Source organism: Lytechinus pictus, chromosome 7, assembly GCF_037042905.1.
Source record: "Lytechinus pictus isolate F3 Inbred chromosome 7, Lp3.0, whole genome shotgun sequence".
In the NCBI taxonomy this organism is placed as follows: Eukaryota; Metazoa; Echinodermata; class Echinoidea; order Temnopleuroida; family Toxopneustidae; genus Lytechinus; species Lytechinus pictus.
In genome coordinates, this window is record NC_087251.1 from 37,561,464 (window position 1) to 37,584,397 (window position 22,934).

The following is a 22,934-nucleotide window of genomic DNA, read 5'->3' on the forward strand; positions in this document are numbered from 1 at the left end:
ACGGCGACGGCGGCGGCGGCGTCAACACCAAATCTTAACCTGAGGTTAAGTTTTTGAAATGACAGCATAACTTAGAAAGTATATGGACCTAGTTCATGAAACTTGGCCATAAGGTTAATCAAGTATTACTGAACATCCTGCCTGAGTTTCATGTCACATGACCAAGGTCAAAGGTCATTTAGGGTCAATGAACTTAGACCATGTTGGGGGAATCAAAATCAAAATCTTAACCTAAGGTTAAGTTTTTGAAATGTCATCATAACTTAGAAAATATATGGACCTAGTTCATGAAACTTATACATAAGGTTAATCAAGTATCACTGAACATCCTGCATGAGTTTCACATCACATGACCAAGGTCAAAGGTCATTTAGGGTCAATGAACTTTGGCCGAATTGGGGGTATCTGTTGAATTACCATCATAACTTTGAAAGTTTATGGATCTGATTCATGAAACTTGGACATAATAGTAATCAAGTATTACTGAACATCCTGTGCAAGTTTCAGGTCACATGATCAAGGTCAAAGGTCATTTAGGGTCAATGAACTTTGGCCAAATTGGGGTATTTGTTTAATTACAGCCATAAATTTGAAAGTGTGTTGGTCTAGTTCATAAAACTTGGACATAATAGTAATCAAGTATCACTGAACATCCTGTGCGAGTTTCAGGTCACATGATCAAGGTCAAAGGTCATGTAAGGTCAAAGAACTTTGGCCACGTTGGGGGTATTTGTTGAATTGCCATCATATCTCTATAAGTGTATTGGTCTAGTTCATAAAACGTGGAAATAAGAGTAACCAAGTATCACTGAACATCTTGTGCGAGTTATAGTAGTTTTCAAAATCAGCACTGCTGCTATATTGAATCGCGTGATGCAGGTGAGACGGCCAGAGGCATTCCACTTGTTCAATGATGACATGACAAAAATGCATAAAGGATCTTGTGCAGTACTGCACAATTCCATTTCCAGTTCACAGAAACATTGAACGAATAGTCCCATTAATGACTTGGTGTACTTGCTTGGTACAGGAGCCGAAATCTATGTGTGAAAACCGCATTTTCAAGTTTCTAATATCAGTGGTGGCCTCTGATCAATAATGCGCATGAGGCACAGGGATATTAAGGATAATGTAATTCATTTTTGTTCTGTGATGGATTCTTTAGTGTATGGGTGTGACATCGCTAGGATGCGATCCGTAAGGTCCCTGTAGGAAGGAACGTCTGTTACTCTTTTTCATTGATGATGGGTTGTAGGATGAATGTCTTTTTTAAAATAGTAATTCATTGGTGATACAACATTTGCTCCAGCGATGATTGCTTCCAGCTTTGTTTCGTCAAAGATGTAGGGTTAGCGCTGCGATATTTCTCCATGTTAGATTTAGGGTTAGGTTTAGAGTGAGTATCGTATTAAATCCAGGATTGAAGTTGAGGCATTCGTTCAGTGTATGGCATTTGTAGCGGGGCAATTGTCCTCATAGCAAATATCATGGAATCAATTCATTTTCATTCTGTATCTCCACGATGGGAGTCTTTTATAACGGTGTGATAAGCTAGGATGCAATCTGTAAAGTCCCTGTAGGAAGGAATTTCTGCAAGTCTTTGATGATGGGTTGTAAGATGAATGGTCTATGTCCACACACCACCTTTTTATTTACCAAGAAGTGCATCACCTGCCTCAGGGTTGTAGGAAGCCTGTTATCCTCTACCCGATGCGCATCGAAGCTTGCATAGGCAGGAGGCAGATAAGATGGAGGCAAGAAGATGCCACAACACACTTTACCACGCACAGAAATTACATTCCCCTTCTTTAGAGCTTCCCTCATCTTCTTCCTCTCCTCTCTATTTTCCTTCTCACTTTGTATTCTAGTTTGCAGGCATAAAACTTAGTCTGCTGTGCAAAACCTTCACTGGAGTTAACGGTCTCAATGTGCAAGCCTACTCATGCCTTTTGTACTGAAGGCCGTCTCGCACAGCAAGTTTTGTACGTGCTAGTCTTTGCGTGGAGACACTTGTTGATCAAAGCTTCAATCAGGGTCTGAGCCTGCAGACTACATAAAACCTAAGTCTGTCAAAGCATGCTGATGTGACTTGACTGGTAGACGTAGTACCCTCTCAGTTACAAGTATACCCATGAATTATGGGAGTTTAGACCACAAAATGTAGGATGATTAACTTCGTGTGATTGATAATACTATACAACTTTTATAGTGCTTAATACTATTTTTCTAAGCGCTACATACTAATACCCCAGCTCTAGTACAACTACCCTGATAAGGTGCTTGATCATTCAAGGAATTCCTTCCTAGCGGGTACCCATTTACTACACCCGGGTGGGGAATGATAAATATTGTAGATGAATGCTTTGCTAAAGGATGCAAGGGCCATGATGGGATTCGAACCTCAGACCTTGTGTTTCAAAGTTTGGAGACGTACTATCCACTGAGCCACAACATGTCTAGATGATTACACCAACCTGATCCAAATTCAGTTTGTGCAGTTATAAGCCAATATGGGAAAAAGTATGTAATATAAATATTAGGTATTATCATCTGTGTAGTGTTAAAGTGATATTTTGGTCTGCATCAATTGCATGTGTAGTATCAGAGCGTATCCTAAAAAGGACCAAAATCCAACAAATATCCCATAGGCTCCTGTACAAAATTTGCCGGTGAATATGAGACCTTATTCAACAGTCTAGTGCCCACGCGTGAATACATGAAATATACAATGCGTGCAACAATGAAAGTAATGCAATGCGAAACATAAAGCACAACTACGCTCCATGACGTCATAATAAACTACATGCAAGTCCCATGTCAATGACCAAATTCGATCTTATGAAGTGATGATGCCATAATGTGATACATGTAAGTGATACGACTTGTTCGATCAAATTTATCCCTCATTTTTTTGGAGGGGGTGGGATACATGTAGATGATAATAACTATATTGGATGGCTTTATTCATGGAATACCAGAAATATTCCACTCATTAGGGCCAATATTCCACTCATTTTTGAATCGTGGAACATTTGCCCAAACTCTTGGAATATTTCTGGTATTTCATTCTGAGCCATCCAATATAATATAATTATTATTTTAATGCCAACACTTTTTTTTTATTTTCACAAGATTACGATCTTGTCCCACATCTTGATGTTAGTGCTCTATCATCAACTGAAATCGATCTTCCAGAGTCAAGAATGAAGGAAATTTTCTCATTTTCTTGGGAGTTTCCAACCAGGCATATTGCTTTAATTTAAATATGGCCAACGAATAGCTTTTTAGAGGTACAGATGTGAATTTTTAGAACTTGATGGAAAGGGGTTTGTGCAGAGAATTCACTTTTTTAATAATAATGGCACATGTAGTAGTGTAAAAGTCCATTCTGCAGAGAGACCAAGTTGTGTGGAAAAAATACTAATGCTAGCATACAATTCTTCATGTATTTTGTACATAGTTCCACAATGAAACTAATTAGGGCATATTCATTTGGAAAAAAATCACTAAGAGTTGTGACGCATGTAGTGTTTTCTTCACCAGCCATTCCTTTTTGCTGTTTGCAATCAACTACAAGGTAATATTTCATTTCAGTATTTCTGGTTTTTGTGCTTAACCTGCAGGGGTACATGTATTTCTACTTGTAAATTGACATAGGCATATATTTATAAAATTAGTAAAGTGACATAGGCCTTCATGTTTGTAGTGTTGTATTCATGTAGGCCTACATATAGCTGGATGTGTGCATTGAATTCCAATAATACCACTAGCGTCGTTTTTCTGAACAAGCTGACGTCATGGCAAATTGACCATTGATTACCGCAGATAGGAAGTATCCAGAGGCTCATTGCATTCTCATTATCTTCTGGATTTATGGCAAGCAGTCTGAGATGATCGTTGTAAGGATGACGAACATGTGCACTCCAATTCAATGTTAACTCATATTCAAGGTCAAGCGATCATGATTTATTCATTGAATACATTGTCTCTGCCCAATAGCAGTGCCTCAGGGGGAGCAACCTCCCCACTATTATTTTTTTCAAGTTAAAAAAGGGGAAGAAAGATTGTAATAAAAGAACTACAGGAGGAAAGGGAAGGAAGAGGGAAAACAAGATTTTAAAGAGTGGTATGACCCCCCCCCCCCTTCTAATGAAACATTCTGGTGCTGCCCCTGTCTCTGCATATGATCTAGTTCAGACCATTGGATCCAGTACAAAACTGATTTATACTAGAAGTAATGCTGAGCTGATCCCTAATTGAATGGGAGGCCCATCCGTCATGATTTCTATGAAATCAGATGGTGAATTCCTATCTGCTATCAAACAACACATGTAAAGACCATAAGATGAGAGATGACACTGTTTTATAAACAAGGAGAGAAGAAGAGAAGTTGATACAATTATTAACAAATAATCAATTAGATGTGATATATGTGAAATGAACATGAGTGTAAAAAAAGCTGACTAATTCTAAGAATTGTTTTTGTTTTAAGGCCTAATTTACATGTGTCTCTCTCAACCCCCCCCCCAAAAAAAAAAAAGACATATCTCCTTTCCAATTCATTACTAGATTATCTTTATATGATTGTGTATGCCCTGAAATGGTTATGATGTGGAAGATATAAAATAATAAGAAGTTATTTTATTTAGGGCCCAAGAATGGATTGGAAAGAAAGAAATAAATCTACTTTGAACAGATGTGTATTTGATTTAAGCATTTGAAAAGATTTGGTAAAAGGACTTGTCATATTTTCAATCCTCGTTGATGTAGAGCTCCTCAATTTCCTACGATTTAGAAATCAGGTCCCTGCAACAGTCAGACAAATATGGTCTACATAATACCTACAATGTATTTGGGAAACCAACATGCACCAGGTTTCTCAGTATGTGTGATGTACGTCATGTATATTTGCCAACTTCCGGCTGTGTCTGCTTGATATTGTTCAAGCGTGAGCGAGAGCAGTCATTTTCCGACTCAAGTTTATGGTGAACAATGAAGATGATTTATCAGTCTGATGAGGAGAGTGAAACTAGATAGATGCAAATAGTCATTTCGTTTAAATGTCGACTTGGCATAATTGGATCGGGGGGAGCATTTCATGAAACAAATAGTATGTGATTTCCTCTGACAAACGTTGTAAGCTACTGAAATCCTTGCATCTGATTGGCTTGGAGCAAATTTGTTTGAAAATCACTCTTGAGGTGCTTCAGAACACATAATAAATAGTGTCTACTTAATCATCCTCCCTGTTTACCTAATCCATAGAATCTTGTCCTGTGTGTATATGGTTTTTCTTCATTTGGTCTTCCAGTAGTTGGCCTACTTCTCATAATATATAGGCTGAACCCATATGGTCAACCAACGTTCTCGCCAGGTTCATTCTGACGCTTGGCGGCGCGAAGCGATGATACGCAAGCCGCGCAGCGGCCTTGGTGCGAGCAAAGCACGCACGGGGGGAGGGTTGCGGGAGGGGGGTTTCCCCCCTCCCGCGCGGAGCGCGGTAGCTATCGAAAATATCAATATCGACGAGCTTAGATTGCTGCTAAATGCACCACATTTTATGTCTATTTAATGCTTCTCCGGCCACACAGCCGTAACGGTTGCGCGAATTGCGATCGATTGAAGCAGAAAGGCAAGTACTGATGAAAAAGGTCAAAAGAAAAGATTTAAATTCAATCTCATTTTATACTTACAGTTTATAGATTTATTCACATCAATGACATCGATAATGTACTCCATACTTTCCAATGTCTAGATCGCTACGTCCTTAGAAAGTGCGATTCATTTTGTGAATGCGTGTCAATGACCGACTACATCTACGGACCGCATGTGCGCCGCGCCACGCCCTTACTCAATCCAAAGATTGTTCCGACTTTGTTTGGAAGCCTCGGAAGAAAACTTCCAAGGCTTCCAAATAATGGGCATCGGTATTCATGAGACGATATAATTTGCATGTTTGTTTTGTTTTCAGATACTCACTGAAACTATAACTCTCATAATTAAGACTTCTGCTGATGTTGTAAAATACTAATAATATCCAATCAAGATTCGTTTATCACTGTCAATTATTGCTATGTTCATTTGTATTGTTCTATACTCGCCTATAAAATAATGAACGTGTCCATCACGAGCAGGAGAAATATTTTTAGTCATTCATCATACTTTAATATTACGATTTTGTTCTTATTATAATTAATTGCGATTTAAAATGTTTTAAAAGTAAAGCTTAATTGACAGGAAAGCAGATTTGTATTTTTAAATAATGCACTATGTAGGCCTACAAATACAGCGTGTGTGAAAGAGAGGAAGAGGGGGGGGAGGGTTGTAGCTAGGATGGTCGAAGGGGGAGCGCGAAAGGAGAGGGGTCGTGGCGTGGACAATGACAAGGGGATGTTGAGATCGTACGTGTGTGTGGGATTGGTGAAGAAGTCAATATTCGAAGCGAATGCATATTTATAGACATGTCTATACTTCTTCTGATGATGACGGCTGAATAATCTTTCTTTACATGTATATTTTGGCGATTTTGAATTTTAAAAATATTTTCTTGCACCATGAGTGGGAAGATCGAGGTACGTGATTCAATAAATTGCATCAGTTTTCAAGTTACAGAAATTCACGAACAGATTATTATAATTGAAAAAAAAAAAGAGTCAGAAAGATCTTTTTATAGCCCCCATCCAGCGTAAACAACATGAAGAATATTTGAGGTCACGAAACCAGCTGATTCGCATTCATACAACAGGTTAACAGGTCACGCACATGGTACACAGTCATTCCAAGGGCGGGAATTCGGGGAAACCCGTTTTCAAGCACAATGATTGGCTCAACCCAGAAAGTGAATACTAATTAGATCACGTGCCATCGGCTTTGGGGCGTCTCGTTCACATTCCAACTCATTTCATAAATATAATCCACTCGCAGTAATTAGGCTAACGACGTTGTAAAGATAACTCTATATACAAAACACAATTCCGATATAAAACATATATAACGACATAAGTGAAATTGAAAAATTCATCCAGCGATATTCAAATTATACTAGCGACTCATGTGGGCGTGGGCAAACGAAATACATATCCTCTAAAACGTTCACACATATCAACTTCAATAATTCGTACTTGAAATGCAGGGGCCGCGGAAAGGTCTTGAAAGTGGGGGGGGGGGGCTGACCATCATGCAAAAAACGCAATCAGGTGGTCCTGTTTTTGTACACGGTTTTGGAAAAAAAAGTGGGGGAGCTGAAGCCCACCCAGCCCCCCCCCCCCCCTGTTTCCGCGGCCCTGAAATGAATATCTGTGAATGAATTGTCAATTCCACTTTGTTGAATGTGTACTTTTATTGAAATCTATTGAATCACGTACCCCTCCCGACCAAGTCCAAGGGTTAATTTTCCACTCGCCATAAAGATTATGCAGCCACAATCACAGTAGACACATCCATAAAAGAATATTGATTTAATTCGCTCCGAACATTGACTTCTTTTCGCCAATCCCCTCCCCCACAAAGTCACAAACATCCCATCATTTTCATTTATATTGCCCACGACCACCTCCCATTATTCTCTTTCTCTTTTACACAAATTAATTTCAAATAATATTTTATTTTAAATCGTAGTTGTTACCGGGAGTTGTTAAGCAATTGTACAACAAATTCATGAAGCATTCACTGTAATGACTAAAAACATTTCTCAGGACGGTGACAGGTGCGTTCATTAATTGGCAGGCAAAGAGTAATAAAGAACAATACAAATGAAAATACACTGTACGTATAACTCACATTAAAAAATGAGTCGTAATATGATAAAAAGCGTGAATAAAATTAATAAAGATTATTACTTATGAAAATTATAACAGATTCAATGAATATCTGAAGAAAAAAAAAACATTCAAATCGGTTTTGGATCCCATCTAATTTTGGAAGACTCGGATAGATTTTGATGCCATGTGCGATTTGTATTATGTATGTGGCCATGGCGAGCGCTAGTGCAGTGACAGAACTTGGTAGACACACCGTCGCGAAATTAATCAACACTTTCAAAAGATCGATGTAGAGATCAAGACTTTGGAAATTATGGAGTAAAATTGGAATATAAATGTGAATAATCATTTTGCTGTAAGTAAATGAGTTGGACATTATATCAATCCATTCCTGTGGCTGTGGCTTTGTCATTATTAACGTGATCTTTTAATAATTTTCTCAATTCGTTCTACGGCAGTGTCATCAGAAATGCATTCAATGAATTCATGTAGATGTAGCTATAATAAGGCTGGGGCCTGGGACGAGATGAAACTAAATTTCGATCGAATTTTTATATTATTTTTTGACACACTTTACTTTTGACAAAATAAATGACAATATCAACTGAAATTCGTAACATCTAAATTACATTGCCCAACCCAGTAACCCACGGTACCCCTCTCTTCTCACTTTATTTTTGAGCGTATTTTACTACCATTTTAAAGACGTAAATAATGAGAGCAATGCGATACGCAAATGCGAGGTAAACATCTTCGCACTTCCCACATAAGAGAGAGAGAGTTAAATTGGGCCTCGAGTCGAGGTCGTATCGTATACAGCATAGTAGCGAAGCAAAGAAATCCCGGGAAGAAATCGTGGAAGAAATAATCGACAAGTTTATTTTAGGATCTGAAAAGCAGATTGTTTTTATTTTAAATATATTATTCAGTTTTTTGTGTGGATCTAGGCCTGTTTTACAGTTGTCGGCCACGGTTGTCGGGGAAGTTCACGGTTGGCGGATTTGCCCTGAAAATTTTCAGGGTTGTCGGCGCCCGCCAACCGTGACGCGTGGTAGCGAGAACGTTGTGGTCAACATCCATTTGGTCTACACTGAACTTGATCTAGTACCCAAGTAGTCTAATTGCCATTTAGTCTTATGCCCAGATGGTCTGATATCCACTCTGTCTGCTTAATATTTTAACTTTATTAAATGAAAATTTGGTTCATAAACAGATCATCAAATCATATAGACCCATTGGTGTTAGACTATTGGTGGATATTAGACGAAAAAGGTATAGTGTCACTAAAAATGGTCAAGAGGCTAGATGGCAATTAGACCAAATGATTAGTAGACAAACTCAGATTAGACCAAGTGGGATGATACAAAGTTGGTGTAGACATAGTGACAGTTTGTCATTTATATTAACTATGATATCAGATTGCCTTGTTTAATTCCTCTGTATTTTATTTTGGTTCATTTCATCTTTTTCATTGCAGTGAAATTGTTTGAAGTGATAGAGACGGACAAGACGTTATACCTTGCAATGGAGTATGCCAGCGGAGGTGAAGTCTTCGACTATTTAGTAGCACATGGAAGGATGAAGGAAAAAGAAGCCAGGGCCAAGTTTAGACAAGTATGACCATCATTTCTCTATGCCTTGTTATAGGCAAGCCCCCCCCTAAAAGTTTATTGGAATAAGTCAAACCAGCTTTACACTAAAGATTCAATCAAAATTGAATGTAAAATATAAAAAGCTATGTCATTTTAAGTTTTGCTTAATTTCACAAGGCAGTTATATGCAACTCTTACTGGAACTACAGCTACCATGAAAATTCTGTTTCCTGATTGGCTCTTCCAATTAAAGTTGATATTCCAGCAAGAGGATCCATTATAGCAACTTTTTATGAAATTGGTAGGCAAATGAAGGAACCAATGACATCATGTAAATGAGAAAGTCATTGATGTCATTCTATTTCTTTTGTATTTTATCATATGAAATATTGTTTTTATTTACATGTTAAAATGGGAAACAAAATTGATTCTTCCCCTACCACGTAAAATTGCCATTAAAGTCACCTGTTATGATTTGATAAAGAGTCCCTTAATTGTCAAATATGAAAAAAGAAAAATAGTGTAGTTCAAACATTGAAATACCAACAGAATAGTGAGTGAGTGACATCACCATCTTTCTCATTTGCATATTGTGTTATGCATGTAACTCTTGTGACAAATAAGAAGCAATTGAAAATGTCATGACTTTTTTTTTTACATCCATTATGCTTGTTTTATTATCCTCTTTTTATTCGAATCATTTTTTTTTTTGGGGGGGGGGACTTGACCTTTAAGAAATCCATGCACAATAAATATTAGGCAAGAATGGCCAACAGTATTGTTTAGGCGCAGTAAGACATTAGCCTATTGTTCACAGTCACATCATTTTAACGCCACCCCCCCCCCCCAAAAAAAAAGAAGAAAAAAAAAGAAAATAGTATGAATTAATTAAAATAAAATAAATGAACATAAAAAAATATTGAAATAAGGAAAAATTGTAAATTTATTATCCATCATATTACATTTGATAATTTTTCATATTCCTTGCATAATACAAAACCATGGGATTTCAGACTGGGTGCCAATTTCTTTGTAAATGAAAATATTGTCAGTTATTAATAGGGTGAACATTACACATGTCAGTGGATGAATAAGTGCTCATTGTCAGATTCTGTATGGCATCGATACCCGTTGCTCTATGGCCACAGGCTCTATGGTCAAAGCCATTGAACCATTACGCCACAGAACTTGTCAATAATACTCCAGTGTGATATTTACATCTTTGTATTATCTGTATGCGTGCACTAGTGATTAGTGTGATTAGTCATTATTGGGAGTGAAGTACAACGGTGCATTATTATCATTATTACAATTATTATTATTATTATCATCATCATTTTAATTATGTTATCATTTATGATGATTATCACAAAGGTGTATCATATATACATCATTCCTCTGCGCCTATTCATAGTCAACTCGATAGAAGGCCTACCTATTATTAAAATCTGAGCTTTTAGTGTTAAGATCATGCAATGTAATGATACAATAATATCATGGTCCCTTTATATAGCGAAGCTTCTATGATTGCATATTATACTCTACTGAGCTTGATACTTGGTATCATATTATTACCGCGGCCGTAGCTGAGCCGCTGTATAGGCGCTAAAGCATTCAGGAAATAAATCCAACTGGGTACCCATTCACCTCACCTGGGTTGAGTGCAGCAAAATGTGGGTAAATATCTTGCTGAAGGAAAACACGCCATGGCTGGGATTTGAACCCTAGTCCCTCTGATTGAAAGACGAGAGTCGTAACCACGAGACCACGACGCCCCCAGTATGGTTTGTCATTTAGTGTCAGTCAAATATGAGATGATGATATAGCTTTTTGAATATTCATAAAATCAAATAAGACATTCATTATTTATACAACATATTATTACGATACATTTTAGGATAAAGGTTCAGGGAAAAGAACTCATAATGTGCGAATAGGATTTAGGGTGTATTATAGTCCCAAGCATTGCACATGAAACTATGTAAGAAAGTAAAACCCCAATAACGAACTGATGATCAGTGCCTCTCATGGAGGAATCGTTCAATGTCACAGTCGCAGATGCACTTTGAAGCATCCTTATTTCCTTCAATTCTATTCCGTTGGCAATTGTGATCGTTTAAAGTATAAAAGGTGCAGTGCATCCCACAAAGCAGCTTATTCTCGCATTATTGAGAGAAGGAGAGAGCACACAAGATGAGGCAGACTGAGAGATGTGACGTCAAGAGACTTGGTTTCATCAAGCAATTTATGTTTGGCTGTGGATAGAATCATGCCGTGGGATTTCATAATTTCTTGTTTCGTCTCTAAAGCTTTTTGGATATTAAATTACACAGCGTACAAACATGTTGTTTAGACACGCTGTGTCTGATGCAGTCACTAGTAGTGGCTACAAGGGAAAGTCTCCTTCTATTAATGCATATTGACATTCCTTCCCAAACTCATGATATTTTTAGTTAAAGGTAAAGGCTGCCCTAGAACTGTATTTAGTGATGAAAGACTACCATGCAAAGAATTAATAATGATATGGATTTGTATCATGTTTATTCGACAGCCTTTGATACAGGCCTACACTTGGGGCATGTGTGTTTAGGTACATATTCAATGATCATTTGAACTCATGCATAGTTGAAGATATGACAAATCTAATAACCTTCCCACTAGTAATATTTGCAGGTTATTTGATTATAAAATAGGGACTAGTGCAATATTTGACAAGGGTCACTTACAGATTCAGTTAAAGAGGAAGGTTCTGTAAGAATGATTAACTATGCTAATGATGCATTGATTATCAAAATAGCAATTAATTTCTCTTAATTTGGCAGATTATTGGCTTAGGTTGTGTTAAATACTCTTGACCTGATATATACTTCACCCTTTGAAACAAATGCATTTCAAAGTAGAAGTGATAGACTATCCCTTTAAGACTTCGGAGATGTAATAAACTAAAAGTCCTTAGGCCATGTACATACATTGTCAGTGTTCATTCCGTTTTCTCTCGTCGTCTGAATTGAAATGTGAAATTTTGCCTTATTTCGCAGTAAGAAATTGTTACTTTTATGGTTGCAAGAAACAGAAACCTGCTACCCTCCCGCCTTCTAATGGCATTGATGAATTGCTTTCATGGCCCCATGCTTCCTGCAGAGAAAAACCATTATACATGCAAATGTTTCTTGCCCACTCACTGTCTATTTGGATAATGAAATTCTTGGTTTTACTCAATTGTTACACATGTGTAGCATAATCATTCACAATGAGGTCTCTTATTTCCTTACAGCCATCCTACATGTATTGATAAAAAGGGAAATCAGTGGTATTATTTTGTTATCAAGCCCAAGTAATTCATAGAATGCATAGTCTTTTTCTGATTTTTGTATTTCTTTTTTAGCAATATTATTCGTGATTAGACGTTTTGCCATTCTGCAATACTGCTTGTAGAAATCAGTGATATTAGTAGACAATATCAGATATCAAGCCAAGTAATTTGTAGAATGCATATGGGTTTTTTTCCCCCTTCTTAACAGTGTACGAAATTCTGTTGCCATTTTTAGATTTTATTTTTCTACTAGTGTTTGATTAAAGTATATGGCCCTTATTCTGAAGTCGGGTTTAACTTAAACTCAGGTTTAAAGTTGTGGTTTAAGTATGGATAGCCAATTGTTACATAAATCATTAACGGTAGAGATATCATATTTCAGCTCATTTGGTTCTCAAATCATTCATAATTGTCTAGGAAGTATAAATAGAAGATTGTCCTCGCCATAGATGAATCAGGAAAGAGCACAGTAAACATAAGAAACATACAACTTAATAAAAATTTTGACACTTTTGGCTTCCCATAATTTTAGCACAGAGTTAGACCATGGTCTAAGTTAAACCTGACTTCAGAATACGGGCCATAGTGTTTCATTTTTTAGACTGTTTTCTCTCTTTTTTTTCTTTTAGATTGTGTCTGCTGTACAGTACTGTCATCAAAAACGAGTAGTTCATAGAGATTTAAAGGTACGTATTTTTCTGCCTCGAGTGCCCTACTTCTCATTTCTGAGTCATTTGTTTTCTTCTTCTGCTCATGTGAGTTGTTTACAGTGCGTTTCAGAACATTGTTCTTCTGATGTTATTCTATTTGAGCGACTCTCAATACATGATTGATTAACCATTGTTACCATTGAATGGTCGAGTTATCCGAAGAACACGGATTACACATCATTTGCTTTTCCATGATATTCTTTGAATTCATGGAAATGTATGTTTCATGAAAAGAAAATAACTGCGTCATCATAGTCCTTAGAAGACTACTCAAGCATAAAAGCACTAGAGGAGATTAGTCTAGAAAATAGACAAGTTGAAACAGAAAATAGTAAATTATTTATCGAATAAATTTCAATATCACACCATTAGTTTGGAAAAGAAAATGATGTTTGTGAAGCAGGGAAAAAATTACACAAGAGCTCAGGCTGATCCCCCCCCCCCCCCCCCCCCGGAAATGCTTAAAAGAGAGAGCCCAGAAAATTAAAGACAAAAAACACCCTGTGTGAAAGCTTATGCAATGATATCAGATTTAGGCAGTAGGCTGTGAGAAGCAGCCCTGAAACAAAAAATAATTTCTTGCCTGTGGTAAAGGCTTTAGCACATGTGACTGAATTTGTTGGGTAGAGCAGTTTTAAACTCTTTCGAGGCAAAAGAAGGTTGCTACCCATGTTGAAACACTAAAATCCAGCTTATTCTTAGCCGTCACCAAAATATATAAATTTTGGGATACAAGGTTTTGTCAGCTCAGCAGTGATACCGTATATGTTATGCATATTCTGCTCTGAAAAAAATGCCAAGTATTAGGAGAGTATTCAACAACAAAGTTGACTTCTTCAAGATTGTGCATGGTATCTGTAGAAGCCGTACGTGTGGTTCTACATGATGATGGGAGGGCCTTGACTGTAAATAGATAAACAAACTGCTCGGCCATGGGAGCATTGAGGATTGGTTTAAGAGGAAGAGGTTAATGATGTGGCACCCTATCTCATCCTTAGGGGATTTCAGACCGAATCGAAAACCAAGAATACCAGGTATCCGCTGATCGGGATATTTAATCTGATCTACCACATAGTTTTGCCAGTATGGAATCAAATTTTACGTGTAATATCCCCACAAGCAAACTCTGGCTAATTAGTAGGTACTAATCGAAATTAAGAGATTTTTCGCAGGTATTGTTCAAATGCTTCAATTCTTCTCGCAGCATGGAAGCACGTTACAAGGAATTTCCCATCCCATAGAATAAGCTAGGTGCCTACTGTACCTTGCTCGCTTGCTGAGCTAGTGCTTTTGAATTACATGCCTTGTTTGCTATTCAGACCATAATTGCACATGCTTATACCTTTGAGAACTAACCCTGAAAGGGACTGGGTTTTTTTGGGGGGTGTGAAAATGCAGAAATCGTGTTCCTTGAAGCCTGATTACAAATTCATTTAAATTTACCAGTAGTTTTGGTGATTGAGTCGGTTTGAAAGTGCCTTTTGTCAACCTTTGCTAGCTAGCTCTGTGCTAGCTAACCCTGGAGGTTACACCCTCCCCTACCCCTATCCACACCCAACATCTAGGTCACAGTGTGGAGAAGCCATTACCATCTAGTCTCGTCTCCTGGCTCTGTCCCTACGTCAGCCTCTTCATCAATCTTCATAATCCTAAGAAGGAGAGCCCTACTTTCAAGACACATGCTGGTTTTTCAGGTTTTTTTTTTTCTTCACTTGGAAGTATCTGAATTCTTTTCCTGCCCTCCCCCTCCCCCTCTTGGTCTTATGCTTGCTCCCCCTCTCTTTCTTCACTTTAAACTATAGTGTGAAACTTTAATTATTTATGTCTTATTTTAATATTGTTTTTTTATCAACTATTGTGTGTATTGTTTGTATCAATCATTTTTATAAATTGTACGCAATTCAGCCGTAAGGCTGCTATGTGCAATGTTTTTTATACCGAAATAAATAAACATCTTTGCACGAGTCCCCCTTACTCTTGTCCTTTTTTTTCTTTACTTTAGAGTTTGTGAGGTATTTGAATGAGCCCTTTACCTTTCTCTTGCTCACCCCACCCCCCCCCCCCCTCTGTCTGTCTCTTTCTCAAAACTTTTATCTTGTTTTGTCATTTATTAATTATAAGTTACCTTTCCAGGTCCATGCTCTCTCTCCTTCCTTGCCTACCCTCACCCTCTCCATCTCCTGGGCACTGAAGCACTTAATTAATATCCCTGCACCTCCAAGCCCACCATTACCGTCATCCACCCTTTCCTTTTTCCCGTTCCCTTTTATCATTTCTCGTTGATCATCCTGAGTGGAGAAAAGGAAGGTCTATAAACAACCTTTAAATCCAACCACCCTCCTGCATCAATTAATTGTGTCACAGTGCGTTCATCAGCCTGGTAAAGTTGATGACAAGTTTATGTCACTTCTTCCGACTTTCCCTGAATTTCATCTTGTGTAAAGCACAGCCCTCAGTTTTATCAGTTTCTTAGGCATTAACAGGCTTGCTTCTTAACTCTTTCAATCCCAACCTTCTACTTGCTCTTTCATTTTAAGAGGTTGTTTGGTTAAGGTTGATGAATACGCCCTATGCAGTTATTATGACTACCTTGTTTGCTTGGGAAATCCCAATGAAGCTCATTTGTACAAAGGTCACCCAGGATTTTTCTAGTATTGAGATGGCTGGAAGTTGTGTTTGCAATTAATTTGTTTGATTTTTTATACATGTAGCTTCAGGTAAATTGAACAATGCTACTTAATGAATCATTACCTCATTTCATCATTGAAAATGTCACGTAGTTCTTGCTGTAGCACGGATATATATGAACCTGCCTTGTTTGAAGATGTTATGGCTATCATAATTGCTCTTGCTATCTTGTATCAAGTGCGGTCTTTCACACCTGTATATTCCAACAGAGCTTCAATTTCTCTATCAATTTAAAGATTTAATCTCAACTGAATTTACATTACAAAAAGCAGATGATATCATCATCTGCTTTTTTTTGTAATGTAAATTGATGATGATGAGCCGTTATGGGAAAAGCGCTATATAAAAACTAGCTATTATTATTATTATGGTGATGGTTGTGGTGATGATGATGGTGATGGTGATGATGATGATGGAGTACACACATTACATAAAGACACTCGTGCTAGCCCAGCAAAATGTTACTTGAGATACCAGTGTTCATCATTGTTTATTAGTCAGTTGATATTAACTCCATTGCTGCATCTGCCCGCATAATGTAATGGTTAGGATTGGAGATGATCCCTTTAAATACAGAGTGGTTTGCACTGCCCTGCTTTGCTTGCTGAGCAAAGCGAAGTCTGAAGAATTGTTAGACGTACTGGAGGTGGTTAGTTTGCAGAGTGTTTAGTGGTTTTAGGAAAGACAACATCAGTCCCGATGCTCTCTGTTGATTGACGTAACCTGATACGTTGATGTTCGCAAGAAGAAGCAATTTTCAGTGTGTAACATGAAGACTTTCAGAGGTAAAATGCTCCTAGAGATGATGAGCAAGACACTTGGATTGGTATAAATTTGTCCTCGTTCAGACTCCCTTGCGAGTTACTCCTGTGATTTATTTTGTTTTTAGATTAATATATTTATGTGGTATACATGTAAGTGTTTAAACTCCTAACCATGTATCAAAGGGGATTAATTTTCATCTTTGGTGTTTTTCCCCCTTGAAACATGGATGGCCATTTACATTGGTTAATCATATCATTGGAGGTATTTTTCTATTTTAGATTATTTTAAGAATGAAGTAATATTTTTTGCTCATTTCCTTTTTTATTTAACATCATATGGCTGCTGAAAATTATTTAATTCATGTATTTTTTTTCTTTTCTGGAATATAACAGGCAGAAAATTTGCTACTTGACAAAGACCTCAATATCAAGATTGCGGATTTTGGCTTCAGCAACGAGTTTACTATCGGCTGTAAATTAGATACCTTCTGCGGCAGTCCCCCCTATGCAGCTCCAGAATTGTTTCAAGGCAAGAAATATGACGGTCCCGAGGTGGACGTCTGGAGTTTAGGGGTCATCCTTTACACGTTGGTCAGTGGCTCATTACCCTTCGATGGACAAAATCTCAAGGTATAATAAAAGGGGAAAAAAGGCTCTTAAAGATTAAGTGAAAGTAGTTGCAGTAAACACTGATTTCACAAGAAAGACTGTAAAACCAAGAATAGTTGTTGCTATATCTTCTGAAGGTTTCCATGGCGAAGAAGAATAGTGTAGTAGGTTTCATGGTACACAATGTATCTTTCTTGGGCAAGTGTTGGTCCTGAAAAGGACCACCCAAACTCGATGTTTTGACAAGTGTGTTTCGACAAGTGAAGACAACAAGAATACACTTGTCGAAGCGTCGAGTTTTGGTGAAGGTTTCCATGGCGAAGAAGTATAGTGTAGTAGGTTTCATGGTACACCATGTATCTTACTTGGGCAAGTGTTGGTCCTGAAAAGGACCACCCAAACTTAATGTCTCGACAAGGTAAGACATCAAGAATACACTTGTCGAAGCGTCGAGTTTGGGTTGTCCTTTTCAGGACCAACACTAGCCCAAGAAAGATACATGGTGTACTGTGAAACCTACTACACTGTTATCACTGTGGATCTAGATGATCTAGATCTGGTACAGTCACATAGACTGAACTTTGTGAATACCTGAAATCAAAGCTTAAAAACGATCACACTGTAGAATGCTAACACAGATAAGCACATGTGGAACTGTGTATCATATTATTATTATTACTAAATAGGATCATTATTGCGGACTGAAATAATCGCTAGAGGGTATTCATTTTTCTCGCAATCTACTATGGTCAACAAGGAAATTCGAAAGCTCGTGAACTTGTAAGCTAGTGAACACTTTTTGCGAGAGTGATCACGAATATCCTTGTTGACCATAGTAGTTTGCGAGACAAATGAATACCCTCTAGCGATTATTATTATTATTGCTTGAAAAAAAATCCTTCGCTTATTTTGCAAATTTCTCAGCGATTACACCATTTCTTCCAGGATCATTTTGCACATATCTTTTAGTTATGCAAACAGACATTTGGGTGGTCATTTTATTGGATTTTGTACAAACTATTTGAAATTGTTACCACAACTGGCATTTATCTTTTATATTCAAAAGTGATGTAGTAGCTTACTATAAAAAAGCAGATTTTCATAAGTTTTTAGCAGAAGAAGTTGGAAAAATGATGAAGTGGATTGTAAGTAGGGCAATTCCCTAAAATAATCAACCTTTTTTGTACATCCGACCCCCATTTTTCTCAAGTTTTACTTCACTTCATAAACCACTGGCATAAATCCTTGCGTCACACCTATCGTTCAGAGGGGGATGGAACTATAGATCACCCCCCCCCCCCGAACGATAGGTGTGACGCAAGGATTTACGCCAGTGTCATAAAATGACCAAGTCATGGTCCTTTGAGAACATTACAGACTGTCAAAATAACTAGAAATCAGAGGCAGAAAATTTCATGAAGGTACCACATGTATGGGGTCAGACGTACATATTTCATGGAATTGCCCAGTAGCAGAGTTTACAAGAAATATTCCCAGGACCATATAACACCAAGGTTGACAACTGATCATAGGATTGGTTTTGTAAAACTTGCATTGATCACTTTGGGCAATCACTACTTGCCCAATGAATTAACCTAACAACACAAGGTTTCTTAAAACCAGAACATAAAGAGTGTTGTGAAAAATACTAGATTCTGTTTAGATACGATGAGATTAAAATAAGATTTTAGATTGGATCCTTGTATAGATCCACACTCTTAACACAAGAAATGCTTTTCAGCCCCATTTTTATCTGAATTGTAAGTACTCAATACTTGAACAGCAACCACAACATTTATTTCTATTCTTAAAATAGCAGCTTGTGATTGATAGAACAACATTAGAGTCTTTGAAAGCTAGAGGGTGATTCAAAAAGAGTGAAGTGTGATTTTGAATCATGCTTAAACCTCAACTTGCACACAATATCTAATGTGTTTCCTCATTGAAGAATAAGAAGTAGTGCAGTATGACATTTGCGGTAATGCATTTATATATACTGCGTGCTAAAAGGAATTTAATTGTAATTTTTAGTCACACTTAAATCTTTCTGACCATTTTTAGTCACACTTAAATCTTTCTGACCGCTCCCTCTTGGTCTTTTTCTATGACGAAGTATTCGTAGCAGTGCATTTTTTTAATTTACTATGTTCATCTTCAAACAAATACACTTCTCACTCTCATTCATTTAAATGTTTCACTTGACCTCCCACCCACCTGGCAGGAACTAAGAGAAAGGGTTTTACGAGGGAAGTATAGGATTCCATTCTACATGTCAACGGACTGTGAGAATCTACTCAAGCGGTTTCTAATGTTGAATCCAGCCAAGAGGGCCATGCTAGAGGTATGTACCTTTCTTATATTATGCTGCACCAACAAAGCCGACTTAAAACTGACAGATGTGATGTCATTGTTAATAGTGTAATAGACTTCATCAATCTGGGTCCTCTTTCATAAAGACTCGTTATAATAACAAATGCATAATTTCTATAACAAATTTACTTTCAGCCAGTCAGAATGAAGGATTTCAGTAGTTTTTAACTGTTATTGCAAATTCGTTATTTTAACAAGTTTAATGAAACGGAGCCCTGGAGTCGGTTTTGCTGGTGTGACTGTGACCCATTAATGTTTATGGAAAATGTTAGAGGTGTGTGCTTTCTCATGGAACACACACACCATTCTAAAACAATTGATAGGATTTTATTTAGAAAAGAAAAGTTCACAGACACACCCACAACCTGCACAGTTCTCACAATAATTTGCTCCTTCACATCCCCACTCGTAATACAAAGATAACTTTGGGAGATCGTGCTTTCACCCGCGCAGCTCCCAAATTATGGAATGGTTTGCCATATGTAATAAGATCCTGTCCATCAGTAGAAATGTTCAAACTTAGACTAAAAAGCTTTCTTTTCAATTAATTCTCTTACAATCTTTTTCCCCTTTCCTAAATTTGTTCTCAAGCATTTCATAAGCTCTTAATTACAGCGCAGTAGAATATATGCACATAGTTTCTGCACTATACAAATCCATATGTTATTATTATTATTATTGAAATAGTGTAATATTTTTCATCAATCTGAGTTGGTTTAGCGTAACATGACAGTGGACATTCTTTTATGAATAAAGATAATGATACTCAAAGAATAATCAAATGAAAAATGAAAATAATATGATAATAATAATAGGCATTTATATAGCGCCATGCCGCCATCTATCTAGAAATAATCTATTCCGAGGCGCATCGTTGTTTATTATTATTATCCCGGCTTTAGCTCGAGCTGCCTTTAAGAGCTCAGTGCATTCAAGGAATTAATCCTGCCTGGTACCATTCAATATTAAACTTGTCTTAAAAAAAATTACCCTTTGTATGAACTTGTGAAGTTTCTACATTGTTTTGCCTGAATACTTACAAAATTCATGGTCCTTTTTTTTATTATTCACTGTGTAAGATAATGATATGTAAGCCTTAAATCACTTATCTGATATTCTATGTCATGATTATAATATTGTAATTGCACACTTAGCTAAAGTCCTACAAAAAATTGTTTTTACTTATTTCTTATTGTATTGAAGCCCTAACATGAATTTCTTTTCAAGTGATTATATTTTTCAAGTGTTGATTAAAACGTGTTTTTCCATAATTCATTTTTGTACGGTTTTAGCTTTTTGTTAGATATTTGACAACATATAGTGCTCTGATACTGTAGTTTAAAGCTAAATGCTTGTAGTTGCAGTAAAACACTGATTTCGTGAGAAAGTCTGTAAAACCAAGGTTAAGTACTACTATATCATCGTGGATCTAGATCTGGTACAGTTACATAAACTCAACTTTGTGAAATCATAAAATATAAGCTGAAAACGATCACACTGAAGATCGCCAACACAGATAGGCACACGTGGGACAGTGTATTATTATTGCTGTAATAAAGACCCGACGGAAGTGACCGAATCCGCGCTTATTTTGCTTATTTCTCAGCAATTACACAATTTCTTCCAGAATCCTTTGGCACATATTTTTTATTCATACAAACAGACACTTGGGTGGTCATTATATTAGATTCTGTAAAAAGTCATTTTGAGATCGTTACCACAACTGGCATTTATCTTTAATCATTTCACCAGAGTGGATTCAAACAGTACAAAATTGTATAGGAAAAATCAATGGAAATCATAACTTCACCCCTCTCCTCCCCTTAAATTATAAAATGCTCTCCCCAAGATTACTTCATTTCCCCCTTGGACCATCATTTCCCCTCTTTCAAGCATATCATGTGACAAATCTTGAAGAATATTGTTCAATCTTAATTCAAAGTGTAACAGTTTACAAATCAAGAATTCAAGCTTACTGTGTAAACAATTCATAGCAAGTTAGGATTCATGAATCATGAATCATTACCATTTGAATCACGTAGCATTTCCAGCTATTCATCTTACAGACTAGGGTGTATAATACATAACTTTGAGTAAATCCAGATAAATTTCAAGGATGATTAAAAGAGTCATTGATATGATATTTAATTGCCCTAACTGTTAGAATATATCTGGTATCCCACTCTGAGGCAGGGGAAAAAACATTACACGGATGCTCGGGGTGAACTTGTCCCCGAAACGCCCTACACAGCCCTGGAAAACTAATAATGAGCCCCTGAATTCCCCATAGGGTCCAATTTAAACTGCAATATAATCTAGCAAAATTGGGCTGGTGAGCTGAAAAAGTAGCCCCAGTTATGATCCATCCAATGTTATTTCAATATTGATGTGACATACCGCATGTACTTAAATCATCCTTCCGATTCCTGCTGCTTACAGATGATCATGAAGGACAAGTGGATGAACGCTGGGTTCGAGGAGAACGAGCTGAAGCCTCACCAGGACAACCAGGAAGACTTCTATGACGAGAGGAGGATAGAGACCATGACGGGTATGGGATTCAAGAGGAAAGAAATTGAAGACTCGCTCAGGAATCACAAGTATGACGAGCACTATGCTACCTACCTGCTCCTTGGAAGGCGGCATAGCGATGTAAGTAGAGAGCGGTGTGGGTGTATCAAGGGGTTTTTGTCTACTTTCCAGTCTAATACCACACGGGTAAAACCCATCATGTGGTATTCCAATGGCCACGATTTAGTTAACCCTGGGTTAATTTAGATCACACGTTTATGGAGTGCCGAAGTCTCCTCATTCCTGAAGTAAAAATATTCTGATCTTAATGGGTAAAAGTAAAAAATTACTTGTGTTGTGGAATGAGGCTTTTCGGAAAGTACACAAATACAATGAATTTTAATGAATTGTTCTGTACACTTTCTTTGCCATGAAGAGGGAACATGTTTCATGAAGCCCAGCATTCCATTGAAGTGTTGTCTAAAATTCTGGTTTAGACCAGGGCCTTGTTGCGTGATGGTGACTTTGCCATCCAATGGTAACAATGCTCATCAGCCAATCAAAATCAAGGATTCCACGAAAGATACCATTGGATGGCAAAGTTGCCATTATGGTAA

At 37.3% G+C, this 22,934-nt stretch overlaps 1 protein-coding gene across 4 annotated transcripts in view; it reads left to right on the forward strand.

The window, feature by feature from the left end:
- Window positions 1-9,241: 9,241 nt before the first annotated feature.
- The window catches only part of LOC129264431 (MAP/microtubule affinity-regulating kinase 3-like), a 36,441-nt gene continuing 22,748 nt past the window's right edge, over window positions 9,242-22,934 (forward strand). For all 4 annotated transcript variants that reach the window (XM_064102612.1, XM_064102614.1, XM_054902310.2 and 1 more), the window contains exons 1-5: window positions 9,242-9,374; window positions 13,295-13,351; window positions 17,221-17,457; window positions 19,658-19,777; window positions 22,246-22,458. In XM_064102612.1, the coding sequence (XP_063958682.1) occupies window positions 9,285-9,374; window positions 13,295-13,351; window positions 17,221-17,457; window positions 19,658-19,777; window positions 22,246-22,458 (717 nt within the window). In that variant the 5' untranslated portion in view covers window positions 9,242-9,284. The remainder of the gene's footprint in view (window positions 9,375-13,294; window positions 13,352-17,220; window positions 17,458-19,657; window positions 19,778-22,245; window positions 22,459-22,934) is intronic.